The sequence below is a fragment of the Mesocricetus auratus genome, unplaced genomic scaffold (genome assembly GCF_017639785.1).
Source record: "Mesocricetus auratus isolate SY011 unplaced genomic scaffold, BCM_Maur_2.0 Super-Scaffold_100004, whole genome shotgun sequence".
In the NCBI taxonomy this organism is placed as follows: Eukaryota; Metazoa; Chordata; class Mammalia; order Rodentia; family Cricetidae; genus Mesocricetus; species Mesocricetus auratus.
The window spans coordinates 93,948,821-93,969,631 of NW_024429189.1; the positions used below are offsets into that span (position 1 = coordinate 93,948,821).

The 20,811-nt window shown below is 51.5% G+C and overlaps 1 protein-coding gene and 1 long non-coding RNA gene across 7 annotated transcripts; one reads left to right on the forward strand and one right to left on the reverse strand.

The window, feature by feature from the left end:
• Positions 1–796: 796 nt before the first annotated feature.
• On the reverse strand, positions 797–10,226 carry LOC121140506. 2 transcript variants are annotated; one of them, XR_005877382.1, is made up of 7 exons: positions 10,018–10,224; positions 9,384–9,622; positions 9,121–9,297; positions 8,473–8,677; positions 5,224–5,385; positions 3,076–3,242; positions 797–2,132 (listed from the first exon to the last, which is right to left on the reverse strand). It is a non-coding gene; the product is annotated as an uncharacterized LOC121140506 (long non-coding RNA). The 2 variants fall into 2 exon arrangements; XR_005877381.1 differs by having other exon boundaries at positions 797–3,242; positions 10,018–10,226.
• Gpat2 (glycerol-3-phosphate acyltransferase 2, mitochondrial) lies at positions 10,151–20,734 on the forward strand. Of its 5 annotated transcripts, none has more exons than XM_040746249.1 (22): positions 10,151–10,232; positions 12,276–12,393; positions 12,514–12,627; positions 13,228–13,301; positions 13,656–13,760; positions 13,985–14,113; positions 15,577–15,676; positions 16,000–16,133; positions 16,378–16,477; positions 16,574–16,786; positions 17,096–17,218; positions 17,362–17,444; positions 17,648–17,766; positions 18,284–18,354; positions 18,433–18,691; positions 18,783–18,931; positions 19,090–19,167; positions 19,421–19,552; positions 19,648–19,768; positions 19,850–19,915; positions 20,118–20,174; positions 20,475–20,734. In XM_040746249.1, exons 2-22 carry the CDS (start codon positions 12,331–12,333, stop codon positions 20,588–20,590), a joined length of 2,406 nt encoding a protein of 801 aa, XP_040602183.1. In that variant the 5' UTR covers positions 10,151–10,232; positions 12,276–12,330; the 3' UTR covers positions 20,591–20,734. The 5 variants fall into 5 exon arrangements, with proteins under 5 accessions (XP_040602183.1, XP_040602182.1, XP_040602187.1 ...); XM_040746248.1 differs by having other exon boundaries at positions 10,168–10,237; XM_040746253.1 differs by having other exon boundaries at positions 10,168–10,237; positions 18,592–18,691.
• The last annotated feature ends 77 nt before the right edge of the window (positions 20,735–20,811 follow it).

The window sequence follows — 20,811 nt, forward strand, 5'->3', positions numbered from 1 at the left end:
AGGTTTCTGCCGTTTCCTGTCCTGACTTCCGCCAATGATGAACAGTGATGTAGAAGCATAGGCCAGATAAACCGTTTCCTTCCCAAGTAGCTTTTGGTCATGGTGTCTCATTACGTCAAAAGTAACCCTAAGACAGCCATCAAAGGACAAGTGTTCACTCGCTCCTTTTCTTTGTAAGACAATTTGAACAGCAGAAAGAATGTAGCTCTTCTCTCCCTCTCTCAACTACACCTTCCCATAGCAACTGTCCTCACCACAGAGCAGCTGCTGTAACCCAAAGGACTGTGTACCCCCAGAAGTCACATGATACAGTCTAAGTCCGTGGTGAGTGTTAAGAGGTGGGACCAGGGGCTGGGGAAGTAAGTCAGTGCTAGCAGTGCTTGCCTGGTCCTGGGCTCAGTCTCCTGCACTATGAGACAAAACAAGAAGCACCATAAGAACATGTCTGTGAGTATGTGGTGTGCACACACTTGTCACAGCACTCAGGACCCCACAGAGGAATGACATCGTGTTGTAACCACTTCCCTAAAATCTGCTTTATTCACACAGTGCTTTGTTTTAGACGGGGTCTTCTACAGCTCAAGCTCACTATGTAGCCAAGGATGACTTTGAACTGCTGATCCCCTTGTCTCCACCCTCTGAATGCTATGATGACATATATGTATGCACAACTATGCCTGATTTATATTGTGCTAGTGATCGAACCGAGGGACTTGTGCATGTTGGGCAAGAACTCATCCAGCTGTCAAACATCAGATTTTTATTTGAGACAGGGTCTCACAGTACATAGCTCTGGATGTCACAGGCTGGCTTGGAATTTACTGAGATCCACCTTCTTTTGTCTCCCAAGTGCTAGGATTATGATGATACATGTTAGCACACCTGTCCCAACTCCATTTGTACCCAGCCTGGAAGAGAAGAGGTGAGGGAGGGCAGGGGCCACCCAGAGCCCTTATGTTCCCAGACTCAGAGAGTGAAGACCAAAGTCCAATGGACATGATTGCGTCTCAGCATCAAGGAAGAAATCCCAGGCCTCTGGTGTTGCACGCTGAGATACGCAGCAGCCCTTCCAAGCAGCCAGTCCTAAGAGACTGTCTAGTTTTTTTTTCTTGTTGCTGTGATAAAAATAACCTGACAAAGGCATTTTAAGGAAGAAAGGGTTTACTTGACTTATAATTACAGATTACAGTTCACAACTGAGGGAAAGTCAAGGCAGGAACTGAAAGCAGCCAGCTGTATTGCATCCCCATTCAAGAACAGAGGGCAAAGGATTAATGAATTCCTGCCAATTCTTAGTGGTTTCTCTCCTTATCAGTCCCAGGGCCCAGCCCATTCAATGGCACTGCCCACGTTCAAGGTGGGTCTTCCCATCTCAATGAACCCAGTTAAGAAAATCCCTCACAGAGCAGGAGATTCCTCATTGGGATTCCCCGGGGGCTTCTACACTGTTTCAAGTCAAAAGCAACCATCACAAAGGCCCAAGAGATGGCTCCAAGTGTAAAAGCACTTGCCACCAAGCTTGAGGATATGACTTTGATCCCTGAGACCCATATGATAGAAGGGAGAACTGAGTCTCACAAGTTGTTCTCTGACCCCTCTTCTCCCCACAAAATAAATAAAAGTGTAATTACAAAATACTAATAAAAAATCAGACCCCCTTCTTAGCTGGGCTAAGGCAACTGACTGCTTTTGGCTTCAGCAGACCTTGGTGTGCCTGGACAGATTCTTCCCACAGGATGTTAGCTCTGGGAGAATAGCTCATCTGTGTTCCTGCCTTCCATAGCAGAGCAGACCAGAGTGGACTCCCCTGCAAGCTGTGTGTGTGTGGCAAAGGATGAGACACAGACTCTCAGCATCCTCACCCAGGCTGCAACAGCCCGGATAGGTATCTCTACAGAAGGTGTGGCAAATGTTACCCAACCAGGGAGGAATCAGTGACCCCAAGATGAAGAATCCAGGGCTGGGGAAGGCAGCTGAAGCAGGGACCAAGTTTTCAATTAACAGCCTCCAGTGCAAATGATTAATGGTTCATCAGTGTTGGTGGCATGACTGCCACGCCCCAGGACTTGGGGATACACAAGTTCTGGATTCCACTGGAATAAGGAATCTTCTGGCTTCTGGACCTGAGGGAACTGGAAAGTGCAGGATCCAACAGGAACATGGTGTGCAGGATGGTCACCATAGGGGCGGTATAAGTCAACTGTACCTACCCTTTTAGCAGAGCTCTATGCTTGGGGATGAGCTAGGGAGATGCTGGGGTCATAATGTAGACAGTGATTTGTCTATCACTTGCAACTTGCAACTAGTACCATGGTTGAAAATGCAAGTACAGAGGTGAGAGCAGGCACATTGTGGGGACTTTAAAATTAAAATCTGTACCTTACTCCCACCTTTGTAAAAGGTTCCTCTGTTCCTCTGCCAGGGAACAGAGAAGGAGACTGAGCCAATTGGTATCTTGAAGCAATTCCCCAGCCACTCCAGGGGACAGAAAGTGTGTAAGAAGTCACTGATGAAGGTATGGCTTGAGAGCTTTCATTTACTATCTGCAGCTCTCCTCCAGCCTCAGTTTCTATATCCATAGAGAGGGCAGGAATGATGCCCGCCTTGAATGATGGCTCTGAGGTTGGATAATATATGAGTTGGCTAAACGGTGTTATGGGGGGAGAAATAAGAGGAGGAGGAAGAAATAAGAAAAAGGAAGAGGGGAAAACTAAGGAAGGGGGAAGGAAAGAAGGAGAAGGAGCCACCACTGCCATCACACCTCAGCACTAAGGAGGCTAAGGCAAAAGGGCTGCCATGAGTTCAAGGCCAGGCTGGGCTGCATGCTGAGAATTTCAGATAAGCCAGGACTGTAGAATGAGATGGTCTTAAGAAATAAAAAGAACAACAATAAAAGAATGTTGCCCCAGGCAAAGGTCAAGAGCAACATCATTCGATACACCCCCACGAGCTGGCAGGGCTCTTAGAATGCTGGGTAAAGGTTCTGGATTGTGTCCTTTGCCTTTGGGGATGGGCAAGGTCCACGGGCTGCTGGAGGCCTGGGCCCTGGGTTGGGGCTGCCCCCTTCTGTCTTACCAGGGAGGGTTAGCTGGGCCTGTGAGGGTTTCTCCGGTTTGCTGGGCTTCGGAAGGCCTTCCTCTGGCTCTCTGGGACCCCAGGAGCAGAAGTAGCTCATGTTCCATCAGCAGCAGACTCCCCTCTGTTGCCATCTTGCAGCAGCCTGGCAGAGTAACTTCCTGTTGCTGACATGGAATACCACAGGTGGAGTCATTTATAGACTAAAGGATTCTGGGGCTCATGGTCCTCAAGACCAGGGAGCTCAAGACCAGTGGCTGCCTCTGGTGAGGGATTCTGCCATGTCCTAGCATCTCATTTCAGGATGAGGCAGAAATCATGGTTCTGGGTCCTCCACAAAGCCACAGTCCCACTGGATAAAGTCCCAAATGTCCCACCTAAATTGCCACATTTGGGCTACCCTTCCACCTTGCTGATGTCTACCAAGGGTTTGTGTGTTGGAGGGTGCACTGGCTCTGCCCCCTTCCTGTTTCCTCACCCCCCACCAGTCAATCCCACGATAAACTGTCAGTCTGCTACCTAGAAGGTCCGCTGTGCCCAGAGTCTGGGGCACAGCTGCAGAAGCAGCTGCCTGTTCTTACCTCTTCTGTTAGCCTGCCCCTGCAGCTCCTGCTAATTCTGCAGATCAAACCTCCCCCCTGCCCCAGGTGATCTCATTTCTCCTGGAGTCTCCATGCTATGGTCCAAAGCTCAAGCCACTATTTCCTGCTCATTTTCCAAAGACACAGCCTTCTCACCCATTCTCTGTAGTTGGCACTCTGCTCTGCGTCCATCTGAGTCTTTAGAGGCAGAACGTTCCAGAAACAGCTTTTAAAATTCCCTTCTTAGTCTGTTTATATTCCACTGGAGCTCTTCCCTCAACCCAAGGATACCACCTTTCTCCCAGACCTTTTGCTCACTGTGGCTAAGCACAGCCCTGGGCTCTGTTGGGAGTGGCCTTGTGCCCACAGAAGAGTCTGACTAGAACTCAGTTCTCAGATCAGCAGGAGTCACAGATGAACCCGCTGCTACCCCACACCTAGAGGTTCAGACATTGTGCTACCAGCCACTGGGGTAGTCAGTAACTCTACAGGGTCATGAGAACAGAGGACGTCCTGAGTAAAATAAGCCGCTTCTGTTTCCTAAGCTCAAGGCCAATTTAATGTGACATTACCTGACTCTATTGCAAAAAACCAAAGTAACGATTTCAGATGTTACACTGGTGCCTTTCTATCCCCCCCCAGTTTCCTGTCTCTCTTCACAGTCAAAAGAGCCTTAGGATTGCCCCAGGTCCCCATGGGTGATCCAGGATAGCCCAGCTCTGGGTGTACACTTCGTATGTGTGAAGCTGCCATGCATCCCAAAACAGCTGTTTTGTTGTCCTGTTCATACTTGTCAGATCTTGGAGGTCACTGGTTTGAAGATACTGTTTGTTCTCCCTTCTCTTGCCCTATATAGCTCCCTGGAATTTGTATGAGGGTCATGTTACCAGGAAGGGAACAGAGGTCTAATGGAAAAGGGTGCACTCAGGACCCCATCAAGCCAGTCCGAAACCTGCTCACAAGGCTCCACACTACAGAAAGTCATTTTTTTTCTTGGTGACAAACACCCACCAATCAGAATAAGCAGAAGCTTTGGAATTACAGGCATCTTGGAATGAAAGGGCTCCTTGTGGGGTATACGTTGAAGGCTGCAGAAACAGCGGTGGCCATTTTTGCCACGCAGGGCCAACCATCCTGAATTGGCTGACTTGCAGAGAAGTGGAGATTAAAACAAACCCGACTTGCTGAGAAAATACTGCAAAGAAATGACACCAGCTCCACTCTGCAGTTCTGGTGTCTGGGTAGGCTACCAGTTCTCTTTATGGGCCAATCCATTTGAACTGGACTTTTTGCTACTTACAAAATCGAGATCTGAGAGGTCCCAGGGTGGATTTACAATAGTATTTGATCAGAACACAGAACACCCAACATCCATACCACCCCTTGCCTCCAGTTCCACGGAGCAGGCCCTCAAAGGCCAACACTCTCCTGACTCCAAAGAGGCCCCTCCCGCCTCAGCCCTCCCAGTGAGAAACGGATATCCAGGCTTGCATCAGTCCCAACTAACCCTTTTTCCAACTCTACCTAAGGTCTAATTGACTATCCAACATGACACTAGGATGCATACCTCTCCTAGGAATCTAGGAAAGCACTTTGTTTCCAGAGGGAAGGACACGCAGGTGTAGAGAGGACAGAAGCCAGGGGAGCCAGAGGGAGTCACACATCTCCCAGGCCTGGGGTGGAGGCCTCCTGAGGGACCACCCTCTTCTTTTCTTCTTTCCCAGTGGAACTGAAACAAAGAAAGCCATCTGTAGTCTTTGTTTCCCTAGAGATAACTTGGTGGTGTCCCACCACTTGAGATCAAAGTGGGCTGAAGTAAGTCTCACATCCCACGATACCAGAGAACACACTATCTCTAATGGACTTTGTACATCTTGTATCCCCCAAAGCTTGGCTCCTCAGGGAGGCACTTCTGAGAGCAGAGGGACTTTAAGAGGCAGGGTCTGGTCGGGTGGTCTTTGTGTCACTGGGGATGTGCCTTTGAAAGGAGTTGGGGTTCTGTTCTCTCCTTTTTTCCCTTTTCCTCCCCCTGCCCTTTGAAGGGGGTGGCTTGGTGCTCCTACCTTGCAGACTTGGCTCCAAAGTCTTACAGACGGAAAGTTTGTCCCATTAACAACTGAAACCTTTAAAACCAAGGCCCCCAAATGTTCTCCCTCCTCCAAGCCACCTCAGGGGCTTGTTATGTTGACAGAGGGGGTAAACCACATCATCAGATTACACTCCTAGGACCCTCCGGCAGGTTCTACTCTCTTCCTGGCCCCAGTGAGATATGACAGAAAAGAAAGAGGTAGTTGATGTCTGCAGCTGAGGCAACCATCCTGTAATCATGAGGGAAATTGGTCTGAGGTGGTCCACTCGGGAGGGAACACGGCATGAAGACTGGACCCCTACTGATGTCACTGCAGGACTGAATTAAAGCCCGGGGCCATTCTACTCTGGACTGCCTGACTCAGGAGATACCTCTGCTTTGATGTTTAAGCACCTTTGAGTTAGTTTTCTCATAGCAGGAAGCATTTGTGTCCCCCCATTTCTGCTCTGCTGAGTCCCCACTGCAGTCCACCAGCATGGACCAGCACCCCAACTCTGGGGAAACCCACACTCCAGTTCCCTTTCACAACCCCCCAAACTGTGCCTGATGTGGCTGGATGTTTGTTACATAACCACTGCAGCCTAGAGAAGCTGAAGGCTGTGTTCAAAATCCCAGGTTGCAGGGAGCTAGGGAAGTTGCTATGAAAACTGCCTAGACTAGTGGTCTCAGCCTTCCTAATGCTGGGACCCTTTAATACAGATACTCATGTTGTGGTGACCCCCAACCATGAAATTATTTTGTTGCTACTGTAATTTTGCTACTGTTATGAATCTTAGTGTAAATATCTGTGTTTTCTGATGGTCTTAGATGACCCCTGTGAAAAGTTTGTTGCCACCCACAGGTTGAGAACCACTGGTTTAGAGGAGGGTCATTCCCATACCCTCAGAGCCAGTACCCCCTCCCTGCCAATGCCTCCCCCAGCTTGCCTAGTGTTCTAATAATGTAGGCAAGGGAGGATGGAGGCTGGGCCTGGGGCTGGGCCAGAAGGCCTCATGGAGGGAGTAGGCTGTTCTGAGCTACTGCTCGTGTGCCCATTGTAGGGTGAAAGCAACAACTGATTATAGATATTTGCTCTGAGCAAGTGCTCTCTTGTAATGGCCCAGGGCCCCATGAGGGCCCTCCCCAGAGTTATTGTGTTTAAAGCACACTGCTTTGATCCTGAGTGCTACTAGGGACAAAAACCAAACCAAAAAGAACTTCTAAGACCCAAGCAATCAAACCCACCTACCCTGCAAGCTTGCTGCTTTCTGGGAAAGGACTGAGGGTCAGGAGAAGGGCCTGAAAGGGAACACCAGGGGCCTATGTCTCTGGATCCCAAGGCCTCCTACCACAATGCTAAGTGGAGCCCTAAGAGTCCCTAGGACTGTCTCTCCTGCCCTGAGCAGACAAGGAATGTCCCTTTTGTCCTGCCTTACTTCCCCACCCAGAACTCTCAGCTCTGAGTGCCTCTCCCTCTGCTGAGTCCTCTGGTTGTGACCCAGGTAGAAACGCTGGGTATGGTGACATGTGGAGACTTGGGGCTCACTGGCCAGTCATCCTGGCCAACTTGGTAAGCTCCAGGTTAGAGATCCTGTCTCAAAATACAAGGTGGGCATCTCTATAGAGGAGCAACACATGAGGTGGACAGCTGACTTCCACACACAACACATTCACACTTATACCCATATATGCAGCCACATGAACACGCACAGAACTCTCTCTCTCTCTCTCTCTCTCTCTCTCTCTCTCTCTCTCTCTCTCTCTCTCTCTCTCTCTCTCTCTCTCTCTCTCTCTCTCTCTCTCTCCTCTCCTCTCCTCTCCTCTCCTCTCTACAAAACTAAGCATGACCAGGATAAAGTGGCCATGGTAGTAGACAGTATCCGCTGCTGTTTGCATTAATTATCCTACCCTTTCCCACAAACCTCCAAACCACTGAAACCTCCATTCCCAGCTATGGACTGCCACAGTGTTTAACAAGACCATATGGAAGGTTCTGGAATGAATGAAAGGATCTATATCATAGAGGCCAAGTCCAAACAATGGTTATCCCATCAGGGTGGCTGTCTTCAGAGCTCCCGGCATAGGAGCAGAGGAATACATCACATTGTTAGTGAGGAGAGGGTGGCTATCCCGATTCCACACAGACCGTGATAAATCCACCCTTCCTCTGCCCTCTGTCTCAACCCTTGGTGGATCCCAGTGTACCCCGGTTAGAGCAACGTTCTCCCATCTACTCACACAATGCTCATCTCTTCTAGAAGAGCCCAGAAGTCAGATGTGAATGTGTGCCTCACCACAGGCAGCATCTTTGTTCTTGTGAGCCCCAGGAGTTAGTTCCATGAGTCAGGATCTCTGGGGCAGTACCGATGTCCGGGGAGGGGTTTCCTAAGTTCATTCATGGTTGGGTATCTCCTGCGATCATGTCAGGTCATCAGTCGACCTGCAGGCCACCACCCTGGTCTGCTACAGACTGCTGGCAGGGTCTTCAGCACCAAACCCTGATCCACGGCTACAGTGTGTGCATCTTTGTAAGCCCAAATGACAGCATGCAGCCATAGTCACCATGGACACCCAACCCATTCTTTCCAAAGCAGCTGAGGTCAGAACAAGGACAGAACTCTGCTAGACACAGCCTGACCCCTGCTGTCCCCATCTGGGGATGCTGCAGTCTGGAGCAGCTGCCTTGGGCTCCTCCTCCTCAGCATGAGGTCTAAGGGAGGGCTACCTGCAAACAACCACAAAACTCACCTTTTTATCACAGATGGTGATTCTGGAAGATGTTCAGACCTATGCCTGGGGGCAACTTGTTACCTCTAAATAAAGGGGTTCCCTCTGCTTGCTTTTTTTGTTTTTGTTTTGTTGTTGTTTTAGAGTCTTGGAGTCTTCTTGTGGCTTGTGCACTTTGACACAAGTAGTTAACATGGGAACCAGGTACAACAACTCAGTGCTGGTACTAGAAGAGAGAGACAAAAAGACCACGAGTTCAAGGGCATCCTCTACCATGCAGCAACTATGAGGACAGCCTTAAAGAAAAAAAAAAAAAGACAGGGCACAAGGGACCCCTGTGTACTAAGAACATCTGCAACCTGGGACAAGTGAGTGGACACAGACTTAGACCTTGGGGGACGCAGAGTGACACAGAGGAGGAAATTCAGTGGTTATATTGTCAAGGGTAGATGGAAGAGACAGAGAAGCAGGAATGGGAGCTAGCTCCCGGGGCCCAGCTGGGCTTATATGCGGCTTTGCTCCTGTGGCATCCCAGGTTCTGAAACTGGAACCCAGTGAGCTGTGTTATGGGCTGGGGGCAGCAGAGAATGCCTTCCCCCCATTTATTCAATATTGTACCATCTTTTGAATTATGTGTATGTGTGTGGGTGCATGCATGTGCGTACTTACCCAAGGAGGCCAGAAGAGGATGTTGGATCCCGTGGAGTTGAAGCTATGGGCAGCTGTGAGTCACCTGATGTGGGTGCTGGGCACTGAACTCAGGTCCTTTGGAAGAGCAGTGTGGACTCTTAATTGTTGAGTCACCTTTCCAGTCCTGTGTAGATCTTCGGGTCTCTTGCTGGGTTGCTGGTGACAATGAAATGATTAAGGAACCCAGATGGTCTTTGTCCCGTGAGTACTCCCTCAGAATTAACACAAAGGCAGGGAATTACCCAAATGATCTCACGATGAAGACAGTGGCCGCTAGCTGTCATCATTATATACGTTGCCTGCTGCTGCATCCTGACAGAAAGCAAACCTAAGGAAGGGTTTGTTTGGGCTCACAGTTTGAAGGCACTGGCCGTCATGGCTGGAACGGCGTGGGGTAGGAGCGTGAAGCAGTCGATGGCATCACATCCAGTCAGGAAACACAAAGGTTAAGCGTTGGCACTCAGTCCAATTTCCCCTTTGTCTGTGGAGGTCAGAGGACAACTTGGGAGAGTTAGTTCTTGCCTTCTATTATGGGTCTCCCGTTTGGTTCCCAGCACCCATGAGGGGCCACTACAGTCTATAACTTTGACTCCAGGGGATACAATGCTCCCTTCTGGCCTCACATGATATATGTATGCATGCATATTTGGGACGGGGTCTCACTATGTAGTTTTGGTTGATTTGGAGGTTGAATTCACAAAGATACATCTGCCTCTGCCTTCTGAGTACTGGCACGAGAGGAGTGTGCCACCTCGTCCCTCCCCATCTTAAAGACTCCCCCTCCAGCCCTTGGGTTCTCTGAATCCTATGCTTTCAGACCGGGAGGGCAACAGTCAAGGTCCCTAAGTACAGCCAGAAAGTCCCATTCCCACGTACTCTTAAACACTAGCATGGGCAGCTGGAATCACGTGGTACAGGAAGTGGGCAAGCTGTGCGTGCCAGGCGTCAAGGGGTTGGGGCTTCAGGCCCAGAGCGCATCATGATTGGCCATCAAGGCAGCTCTGAGGCGCATGCGCCGAGCCTGGTCTTCCGGCTTAGCTGACCCAGTCGGGCGGCTGTTTTGGCGGGAGTTGGCGGCCGGCCGGTGTGAGGTGAGGTGAGCTTCGTGGGACCCGTGTGCTGGGTTGGGTCAAGCCAGGCTGGGCTGTGCGGGGCTTTGGGTCAGGCAGGGACTAATATCCCCGTGTGGGGAACTCGGGCTGGTGGGTAGTCTTGTGGCTGGGCAGCACACAGACAAACCCTCAAGGGCACGCGGCCTAGCTGGTGGCCTGGGAGAGGCCCACTTTGCTCTTTGCTTGGTTTCCGGCACTTGAGACCCAGAGGACAGCGGCAAGCATGGACTTCCTGTGCTGCCTCTGAGACAGGCCTTGTCCTCTATGTTGGGTTTAACGTGTGGCTTCCTAGCAGATGCAATAGGGGTATTTGCTGGAGCTGAGCCTTTAAAGTTAAGTTCTGTGATGCTTGGTAGGGCAGGGACGTTCTACATTGTGGGGGAAGGTTTGCATTTCAGCCTTTGGTCAAGAGGTACATAGGAGCCAGGCACAAGTGTTTCCTGTGTAGGGGGTTAGGAGAGCTCAGAGTGAGTGAAAGGGACAGTGGCCTCTGGGCTCCCTCCAGCTGAGACCCTGTGGGGTATTTGCTCAGAGATGCCACGTCTCAAGGTTATTTTTACAGCAGCAGCTGGAAACCCCCGCTCTTTATATAACAAGCTCTCGGCTTTTAAATGTTGGCCTTAATTCATAAGATTTTAGCACATCATGTAGCCAGTGAGAAGATATATGTCAACTGCATTTGGCCCTTGGGGAAGATGTTCATCTATGCAGACTGCCAGCGGCCCTCTGTATCCTGGTGCTTGAGAAACTGAGGAGGGGATGTAGAATTCAAAGCCAGTCTGGGAAACATAGCAAGACACTACCTTAACAAAAGTGAGGCATGTCCCCAGAGTGACCTGGGTTGCACGGGCTACGTAGTTGACTTAATTGGCTCATAAGAACTGCTCCTTGCTTTGCTTTTTGCTCTGTTCTTTTAGAGCTAGCACTGGAGTCGGAATTTGAGGTTAGGATTGGTCTGGGGCTGAGGAGTATCAGACATCTTCCTTGCAACCCTAACCCCTTACATTGCAGCCGTGATTTGGGGCCTCCCTGTGCTTATGGTCTGCATGGGGCTGTGAGGACATTTTTCAAAATAGGGAATGTATTTGAAGTGAGATCTCCAGAGCCTGTGTGGACATGAATCAGAACCCGGTTATTGCTTGGCTTCAGGGTACTAAATAGCACCAAAGGGAGACAAGGAGCACCCAACGAATTCCTGGAAACTAAGTCATAGGCATCTGGCTCTCTGGGTTCTCTCCATGCCCCTGAATTGCTGGGTCTACAGTGAATATTTTGCAGCTCTTGCTCTCAGGACAATTTCAGATGACACGGAGGAAGTGAAACGAGAACCCTCGAGGCCTTCACATGGATGCTTTTCTGGCAGTCTTGGGCCCTGGAACTCACAGAAGAAAAAAAAAGAATCTAGACATATCATGAACTTACAGTCCCAGCAGACTTTCTGGTCTCAAGAATCAAGAAGGCATTCTCAGGCTGGCATGCAGCTAGTGTGATTGGGTAGAAAAAAGAATGTAAATAATGAGGCCAGTCTGCTCGTCGCGGACATGGTGGGAGATCAGGGAAGGGGACCTTCTTGGGCAGGAGTTTGTCTTCCATGGATGGGTAATGGATCTGGGCTTCTGAAGAGAGCTGCTGAGCAGGACTTGGTGGGTTTGTGAAGAGAGTGTTCTGTTCCTTGTGGCCCCTTCTTGCTGTTATAGCCCAGTCCAACCAAGCTTTTCCTTCTGCACTGTGAATCTTGAGTTGCAATCCCAGTTGGTGTTAGGAGACATCTGGATGTGTGGATGGAAGACAACTATCCCCCTCATGTCGGCCTGAGTTAGCCCCTCACTTTTCTAGTTATCTGACTTCCTGGAGGTACCGCTTGTGTCAGGGATTAGCTTGAACTGAGCCTCCAGTTTCCTGGTGATCACCCTCATTGCTGCTGGCCTGGCTGCCATCTGTTTCGGGTAGACTATGGATCACCTCACATACCCTTGGATTATGGCTCAGGTCCCATGGAGTTCCACCCTTTCACCTCTTTAGGTCAGGTTCATGTGGAGAGAGACAGAGTGCTTAGTTTACAGATCTTACAGACTTCATGGATGCCATGTTGAAATCCAATCCCCAAGACCAGCAGATGGGCAACCACAGTGGTCAGGAGGTAATGTGAGAATTCTCACACCCTTTGTCCTCTTACCCATCTTGTGACATTCACTCCTGATGTACCCTCCCTCTGCCAAGGACCCTGTGTTTGCTCCTCTCTCCTGTGGCTCTTTTCCAGACCAGCCCTTGGGCCTCAGGCTTTGGGATGAAGATGGAGGCCATCACTCCATTCCTGGGAAAGTACCGCCCCTTTATGGGTCGATGCTGCCAGACCTGTACTCCGAAGAGCTGGGTAAGTGATGGTACAGATGGGCCTCCCTTGTAGCTTAGTTCTGGGAGTGAGGATGCTGGGAAGCTGTCTTTCCAAGCTTGATCTTTGAACTACACCATGTCTTTGCCCTTCAGATGCACCAGGGTCTGTTGTTGGGATGTGGCTTGGGAGAATTGGGTAGGAAGCCTCAGGAGACATAGATTGGAATATACATGCCTAGGTCTGCACTAGGTCTGTTCAGTCTGGGGACACTGTCTACTCAGATCTCATAGCACTTAGCATCTCTTGTATGTTCATATCAAGGGGGAGGGCTCAGCATTCTAATGGAGATTCAGGTTACAGACGGTCTGCTCTTGATGAGTTAAAACCCCTACTCAGAGTATTTTAATTTGCTTATCTCTAAGAGGGCAGCTCCAAACGGGGCAGTGGTTTCCATTCTAAGCATGAAGCCTTTTTCTTTCTGAGCCAACACTGGGATCTGGGGGCAGACATCTGGGAGATGTACTCTGTACTTTTCCTTCTGGTAGACTCAAAGGGTAATCAGACAGGGGCTAGATGGGCAGGGTACAGACTTGGGTTGCAAAGATCCCCAGGATGTGCTGTCCCTTCCCTCTTGGGCAGGAGTCCCTTTTCCACAGAAGCATAATGGATCTGGGCTTCTGCAATGTGATCCTTGTGAAGGAAGAGAACACCAGGTAGCCAGAGCTGGGGATGCAGGGTGGTGGGTTACCAGGGCCCTTTATGGTATCATTTTCTTTCTGCAAGGCCAAAGAAGGGCCCCTGTCCTCTCCTACATAACCACAGGAAACTGAGGCAAGCTTTCCTCTCCTCAAGTTCCTCCCATGAGCATGTATGGGTTGCCCCCAGTGCTCCCTCAGTGGGGAGGAGGATGGGACTAGGGACCAGATAGCCACATGGCTCTTTTCTTTCTTTTTTTGCTCCATGGTGGAGCTTGGTCCTGGGACATGAGACGGGTGCAAACCCTTCCTGATGAATAGACCTCTGTGGACCCTGGGCGGGGGGGGGGTCTCTAAACTATCTTCCCCCAGGTTTCGGGGATGGCTGGTTCGCAGGCTCTGCTATTTCCTGTGGTCCCTGGAGCAGCACATACCCACCAGCTCTGATGTCTCCCAGAAGATCATGGAAAACACTGGGTGAGGAGGCAGAATCAGAGTGGCACCTGTGGGACAGTTAAAAGGGTGACAGAGGCTCTGTCAGGGTGGCCAAGGCTGGCTGAGGCAAGGTTTCTGGAATGTTACCTGAAGGCTGGCTGAGGCAAGGTTTCTGGAATGTTACCTGCTTGGGCCCATATTGGACTCCTGGCTATGCACTGGGGAAGTGACTGGAGAGACCAACACTGTTCCCCTAACCTCAACAGGGTGCAGAAGCTCCTCTCGGGGAGGGCTCCAGGAGGGGCTGGAGAAGGTCAGGCGCCTGACCTAGTGATGAAAGAGGTACAGCGCATCCTGGGCCACATTCAGGCCACCCTCTGCCCCTTCTTGCTCAGGTAATGATGGCGAGGGCTTGGAAAAGCACCAAATACTCTTCCTTAGTACCTGGGTGGTAGCCTACCCTGCCTGCGTTCATACAGTACAGGTCTGCACACTTAGATGCAGGGGATTAGAGAGGTGGACAGCGATACAACTGCTCAAAGAAAGGGCTGAGTCAGAGTTCCCAGGAGGAGGGAGTATTGTAGTTAGAGTCAGAGCGAAGAAAGCCAGCCCTGGACGGCACAGTTTCTTTACAGGGGAGAGCCTGAGTCAGGGCCATGAACAGGAGAGGGCCAGGCTCATGGAAAATAGTGACATGGCTGGAAGCTGATGGGTGAAGCAGAGAGCAGCTGGAGAAGAATTTGAGGTAGAAGGACCAGGTCAGAGCCATATAAGCAGTTCAGGCTGCTCCAAGGGCAGTGAAATCAGCAGAAAAGTTTGAAGTGAAAAGAGGCAGCATGGTGAATTGGGATTGAGAGCAGAGACTGGCATCTCTGCAAAGCTGTTAGTCCCATTGAGAGATGACTGACAGGCATTGACGAGAGTAGATTGAGAGGCTACGGTGGGAATAATGGGACTCATGAATAGATTGGGTGGTGGGAGGAAAAGAGAAAAATACAGGAAATCCCTGTTTTCTGACCTCGTACCTGGGGGTGTATACAGAGAGGGTGGGCTTGGTCAGAAGGGAATTAATTGGCCCCGGATGTCTGACTTGAGAACTTGGTTGTCTGTGTAGGTCTGGGAGCTCAGAAGGGACATATGTGCAGAGCTGTAGTATACAGCTTGTGTTACAGCCAGGGGATGAGTGAAGCTGCTGAAGGGGGCTGGGGTTGTGCGTCAGCTCCAGCTGTGGGGATCTTGACCAGTCCTCCACTGTAACAGTCTTGACTCTGTTGAGGCTTTCAGGCTCTTGACCTCATGGTTCTCGTGCCCTTGTATAGGAGTTCCAGCACAACCCTAGCCGCTGCCTGCTTCCTCTATGCACCTAGGTAGTCGGGTGGCCTTAGAGTACAGCTTTTATAGGGACACGGCCTTCCCTAGTGTTCCCACAGCTTCTCAGGATTGCCCCCATTTATTACTCCATCAGATGTGGTCTTGCTGCTTGTTCATAAGATTTCCTCTACCTACTTCGTTTGGTAGCAAGATGGTCCCCCTACTGGGCGCCTGAGCAAATGCAGTGAGCCCTGCCCTCCTCCTATCATCTCCTCCCTTCTCCACTTTTCCTGGTGGCTGGTAAACATAAGCGGACCATGCTGTGTCTGGGAAGGGTCTGAGTCCTTTGTCTCAGGTGTAGGCTGTGGTATCAGGACCCTTTGCAGCCACAGCGCCCCACTTAGCATTGTCTACTGTTAAGCAAATTGCGACCCCTCCTGACAGTATGGGCAGTAATATGGCTTGCCCTAGAGTGCTTTGGGCAACCTGGGGTACTGTGGGGCTGAGCCTTATGGAAGGTGACTCTCAAGATGGCACTGCTTCTAAGGTTGTTCAGCTGGGCACTGCTGTGGTTCCTGAACCGCCTCTTCCTGAATGTGCAGCTTCACAAGGGACAGATGAAGATGGTCCATAAGGCTGTCCAGGAGGTAAGCCAGACCATACTGGATAGGTTTGCATGGCCTGACCAGACGCAAACCCAGGCCTTATCAGTTGCTAGAAAAACTCATAGTTCTTAAGATAGCCTTGCTGCCATGTCTCATAGTCCTGCTCCTACAGGATTTCCTGCCTTTCCCTCAGTTTCAACAACCGTCATGCCTTACATTACCTTAAAAGTAGTGGGAAGGCTGCTCTACCTTTGGGAATGTGCAGAGTCGTCCCCCTCCCCTCCTCAGAGCTGCCCTGGGACTTGCAGGTGCTGGGTTTGACTGTGTTTTTATGGTGGGAATTCTTCTGGCTGTCTCTGGAGCAGGGCTCGCCGCTTGTTTTCCTTTCTACACACAAGTCTCTTCTGGATGGGTTCCTGCTGCCTTTTGTACTGTTATCCCAGGGCCTGGGTGTGGTCCGTGTGGCTTTGGACCCCCGCACCTGCTCCCCTGCTCTCAGGTATGATAGGAGGGAAGCCCCAGGCTGGAGCAGGGGGATGGAAGTTATTATGCCGTCTTAGTCTGTTTTCAGCCACATGACACAGCTTGTAGACTTGGAGGGATGGATGGCTATGGGTCCCTGGGCCATGGCTGCTTCAAATGCTCAGACAGGCAGGCCTGGAGAGGCAAGGCTCTTGCCAAGTCTCTGGGCCCAGTCTTTCCTCGAGAGCCCCTTCTCACTAGGCTCTGTCCTGTGCTCACAGAACTCTACTGAGGAAACTTGGGGGACTTTTCCTGCCCCCAGAGGCCAATCTCTCCTTGGACAGCTCAGATGGCATCCTTGCAAGGGCTGTGGTCCGTGCAGTGAGTGCTCCCAGTGGTTTACGTATGGGATGGGCCAATGGTACAGTAGTCTGCTTCTGGTCTGGCCTCCATGCTCACCCTTCCTCTCCCTTCTAGGCTGTGGAGCAGCTGCTCGTCAGTGGGCAGCCTCTACTCATCTTCCTTGAAGAGCCCCCTGGGTACCCAGGGCCCAGGCTTTCAGCCCTGGGCCAGGCCTGGCTAGGACTGGTGGTCCAAGTGGTCCAGGAAGGCATCATCCCAGATGCCACACTGGTACCAGTTGCCATTGCCTATGACCTGGTTCCAGATGCACCATGCGACATGAACCATGTGAGATCCTCTTGTCCCTGGGGGCTCCAAGTGGGTACCACTTCTGGGTGGCACAGTATGTTCTGTGATAGGGCTCCTTTAGGGCCAAAGTAAATTGGGATATGAAGTGTGTACAAAGGAACTGTCCCCACAGTCACCATTCTGCGGTATCTTCTAAGGTCTTTGCCATCACTCTCTTAGAAAAGACCCCACAAGGGAGGTCATGGGCAAACAGACAGCTTGGAGACCACTGAGCAGTGTAGAGGGCAGAATGGGAGGCAGCCTTGAGACCTGCCCAAGTCTACATGCACAGCCTCTCCTTCCCTGCAGGGCTTGGCTCCCTTGGGGCTATGGACCGGAGCCTTGGCTGTCTTTCGGAAACTGTGTAACTGCTGGGGCTGCAACCGTAGAGTCTGTGTCCGGGTACACCTTGCCCAGCCGTTTTCCCTCCAGGTATGAAACCAGTTGGGAAAGGCTGGGAGAGCCGTTGTGGTGATTTGGCCTTCAAAGCCATTGTAGGGATAGTATTTTCTTAGACAGTCGTGTGCAGGATTCCTGGGGGACAAGAGCAGACCACATGTCTTTATCCTGGGCAGGAATATACCATCAATGCTAGAAGCTGCTGGGGTAACAGGCAGACCCTGGAACACTTGTTGCAGCCCATTGTGCTGGGCGAATGGTAAGGGCCAGATGTGTGGGTCTCAAAGGGAGGCAGGTGGTTCTTCAACATCCCCAGATACTCACCTTCCCTACAGTCTAAGTGTAGGATGGCACACAGGCCTGGAAGGGGAGAGGGTTATATGGTTTCTCCCAGGACTTGGGGGAAGCTTTAGACTCTGACATTGTAGTCTGGTTTCATTCCTTGATCTGTCTCTATCCCAGCAATGTTGTTCCAGACACTGAGAAAGAGCAGGAGTGGACCCCTTCAACTGGTCTCCTCTTGACTCTTAAAGAAGAGGACCAGCTCCTGGTCAGAAGACTGAGCCGTCATGTCCTGAGTGGTGAGGGAAACTGAGACCTGCACCTTTGGGGTGTGGTAATACAGGGCCAGTTCCCAGGACCCCATAGTTATCAGCATTGACCTCTCTACTCCTTTTGTGGCACACTTGGGACACCAGAAGAGTGGGTCACCCAGGGAGATGGGGAGCAGATTGACTCAGTGTCTGAGCCAAAGGCAACTGTGCAGATCTATGCCAGGTCCAACCCAACCCTACCCCAGATGCCCCTTAACCAGGGTCCTCAGCTGTAAATGGATGGTAACTGAGTGGAGCAGCAGCGTGTGTCTGCAGAGGGCACTCGCTGCAGTTGTCTGCTAATGCCTTCTCAGATGCACTCTGTAGCACACTGTTGGGGTGAGTCTGGTTCACAGCACATGTAATGATTGCTTCCTGGAACCTGCTCTCTGCTGCCGGGGTGGAGTTGGAGCGGTGTGGTCAGGAAGATCTGTCAAATGGTAGAGGAGATCAGGCCTGACTCCTGACAGCACCCTCCATCTCCACTTTCCCCACCTCTCCCCAGCCAGTGTGGCCAGCTCGGCAGTGATGAGCACAGCCATCATGGCGACACTACTGCTGTTGAAGCACCAAAAGGTAGGTAGGGAGGGCACTGTATGCTGGGGCCCAGGGAAGGGCAGGCTTGGCCCTCTGCTCAGGCCTTTTTTGCTCCAGGGTGTGGTCCTGTCACAGCTCCTGGGGGAGTTTTCCTGGCTGACAGAGGAGACACTGCTCCGTGGCTTTGATGTGGGCTTCTCTGGGCAACTGCGGTGCCTGGCCCAACATACACTGAGCCTGCTGAGGGCACATGTGGTTCTGCTGCGTGTCCACCAGGGGGACTTGGTGGTGGTGCCACGACCTGGCCCAGGCCTCACACACCTGGCACGTCTGAGTATGGAATTGCTGCCCACCTTCCTGAGCGAAGCTGTGGGTGGTGAGTCAGTGGGTCAGCATGGGTGGGAGAGGGGAATGTGCAGGGGAGAGGGGAGTGGTTCCCTCGTTAAGCAGGCTCCCTTCTCTGCCAGCCTGTGCGGTGCGGGGGTTGCTGGCCGGCAGAGTACCACCTGAGGGGCCCTGGGAGCTGCAGGGCATAGAGCTGCTGAGTCAGAATGAACTGTACCGACAGATCCTACTGTTGCTGCACCTGCTACCCCAAGACCTGCTGCTGCCCCAGGTCAGACTCCCCTCCCCCAGCTCAGCAGGCCTGGGCCTTGTCATTACGACCTGTGGTAGTGCTCTTGACCTCTCACTACCTCTGGTCAGCCAGGATTGTGCAGCGCCCTCGGGTAGAAGCTTTTGCTCTCAAGGGCTTTGGTGCTTCTCTTCCTGCAGCCCTGCCAGTCTTCCTATTGCTACTGTCAGGAAGTGCTGGACCGGCTCATCCAGTGTGGGCTCCTGGTTGCTGAGGAGGTATGCTCCCACCCTGTGCCTGTGCCCTGGGCCCATCTCCCCTACCCTAGGCCTATGTGTGTCATGCCAGTTTGCAAGTGTAGCTCTAAGGTTCTCTTCACACCTCCTGCCTCCCCATTTTTAGTGAGATTGGGTACGGGGCATTCTTTTGGGCTTCCCAGACCTGCTTTCACCTGCCAGGGCCAGGACTGAGGGTTGTAGAACTGATTCCTGCTCAACCTTACCAGGGACCAATAACTCTCCCAACTCCCAGACCCCAGGCTCCCGGCCAGCCTGTGACACAGGAAGACAGCATCTGAGTGCAAAGCTGCTGTGGAAACCAAGTGGGGACTTTACTGACAGTGAAAGTGATGACTTTGAGGAGCCAGGAGGCCGGTGCTTCAGGGTGTGTTGGAAAAAGCTACCTCAGGAGGCAAGGCAGGTGGAGGTGGTCAGGCACCTGGGAGCCTGCCTTCCTCACTGTGGCCTGTCCCTCTCCAGCTTAGCCAGCAGTCTCGTTGCCCTGACTTCTTCCTCTTCCTCTGCCGCCTGCTCAGTCCGATACTTAAGGCCTTCGCACAGGCGGCCACCTTCCTCCACCTGGGGCAGCTGCCAGCTTCAGGTAAGGTCCTTATGCCCTGGCAGTGTTCAGGGTAAGGCTAAGTCCTACAGAGTTGGACTTTAGGTCTGATCTTTCCTGCAGAGGCAAGCTACTCGGAGCAGTTGTTCCAGTTTTTACAGGACTGTGCCCAAGAAGAAGGGATCTTTGGTGAGTTTCAAGCCCATCAGGTTCCCTGGAGGGGTTAGGTTTGCTGGTGACAGCTGCCCCCTGCTGGGCAGTGGCTGTCTGACTCCAGGGAAGTAAACTAGCTTTAGTTACATGCAAGTCCTAGTTGGTCCTCCTTTAAAAGGACAGCCCTGCCCAGTGGCTCCCTGGCTTGCCCCAGAGATTCACTGTCTTTCTCTTTCAGAGTGTGCAGACCCAAACCTTGCTATCAGTGCTATCTGGACGTTCAAAGACCTGGGGGGTAAGCAACCCCAGCCCCCTAGGCTGCTAGAACTGCTCAGGGGAACCACCTTGTTCTCACACTCCATGGGGCTGGCCCTGATAAATGCTGAGGGGATGGTTTGCTTTCCTGGTTCACAAATGACTGACTTCCCCTACTATAGTAGGGTTCTGGGGGGACATTAAGTAGTGTTCATACTCAAGACACTGAGGTATCACTACAGGTTTGTTTTTTGGGGGGGGGTGTGGGGTGGAGACAGGCTTGGCCCTGGGGGCATCGTTCCCTCAGCAAAGGTGCTTCCAGTCTATCTTGTGGTTCAGGTACTACAGCAGATGCCCAGTCCTACAGGACCCCAGCTCTACCTGTCCCCTACATTTGCCAGCCGGGACAACCAGGACAAGCTGGAACAATTTATCCGACAGTTTATCTGCAGTTAGAACCAGAAAGTGGAAGCTGATTGGACTGGTCAGTCGAGAACTGAAGTTCGTCGTCCTGATCAGGACACTGCTCACCTGGACTTAGAAAAGCTTACTCATCATTTGGTGTCATAAATAAAGATACTAGGTTAGTTTCTTCCCTAAGCCTGAGCTGTGTGTCTAATAACTATTCCCTCCTTACTTGTCCTGCGAAAATTACATCCCGTTTGGGGAGAGTGTGT

Coding starts and splice junctions, on each gene's coding strand:
- Gpat2 (XM_040746249.1), top strand. CDS start 12,331: ATGGATGCCATGTTGAAATCCAATCCCCAAGACCAGCAGATGGGCAAC. Junction 12,394..12,513: donor GCAACCACAGTGGTCAGGAG/GTAATGTGAGAA, acceptor GCTCTTTTCCAG/ACCAGCCCTTGGGCCTCAGG. Junction 16,787..17,095: donor CACCATGCGACATGAACCAT/GTGAGATCCTCT, acceptor CCTTCCCTGCAG/GGCTTGGCTCCCTTGGGGCT.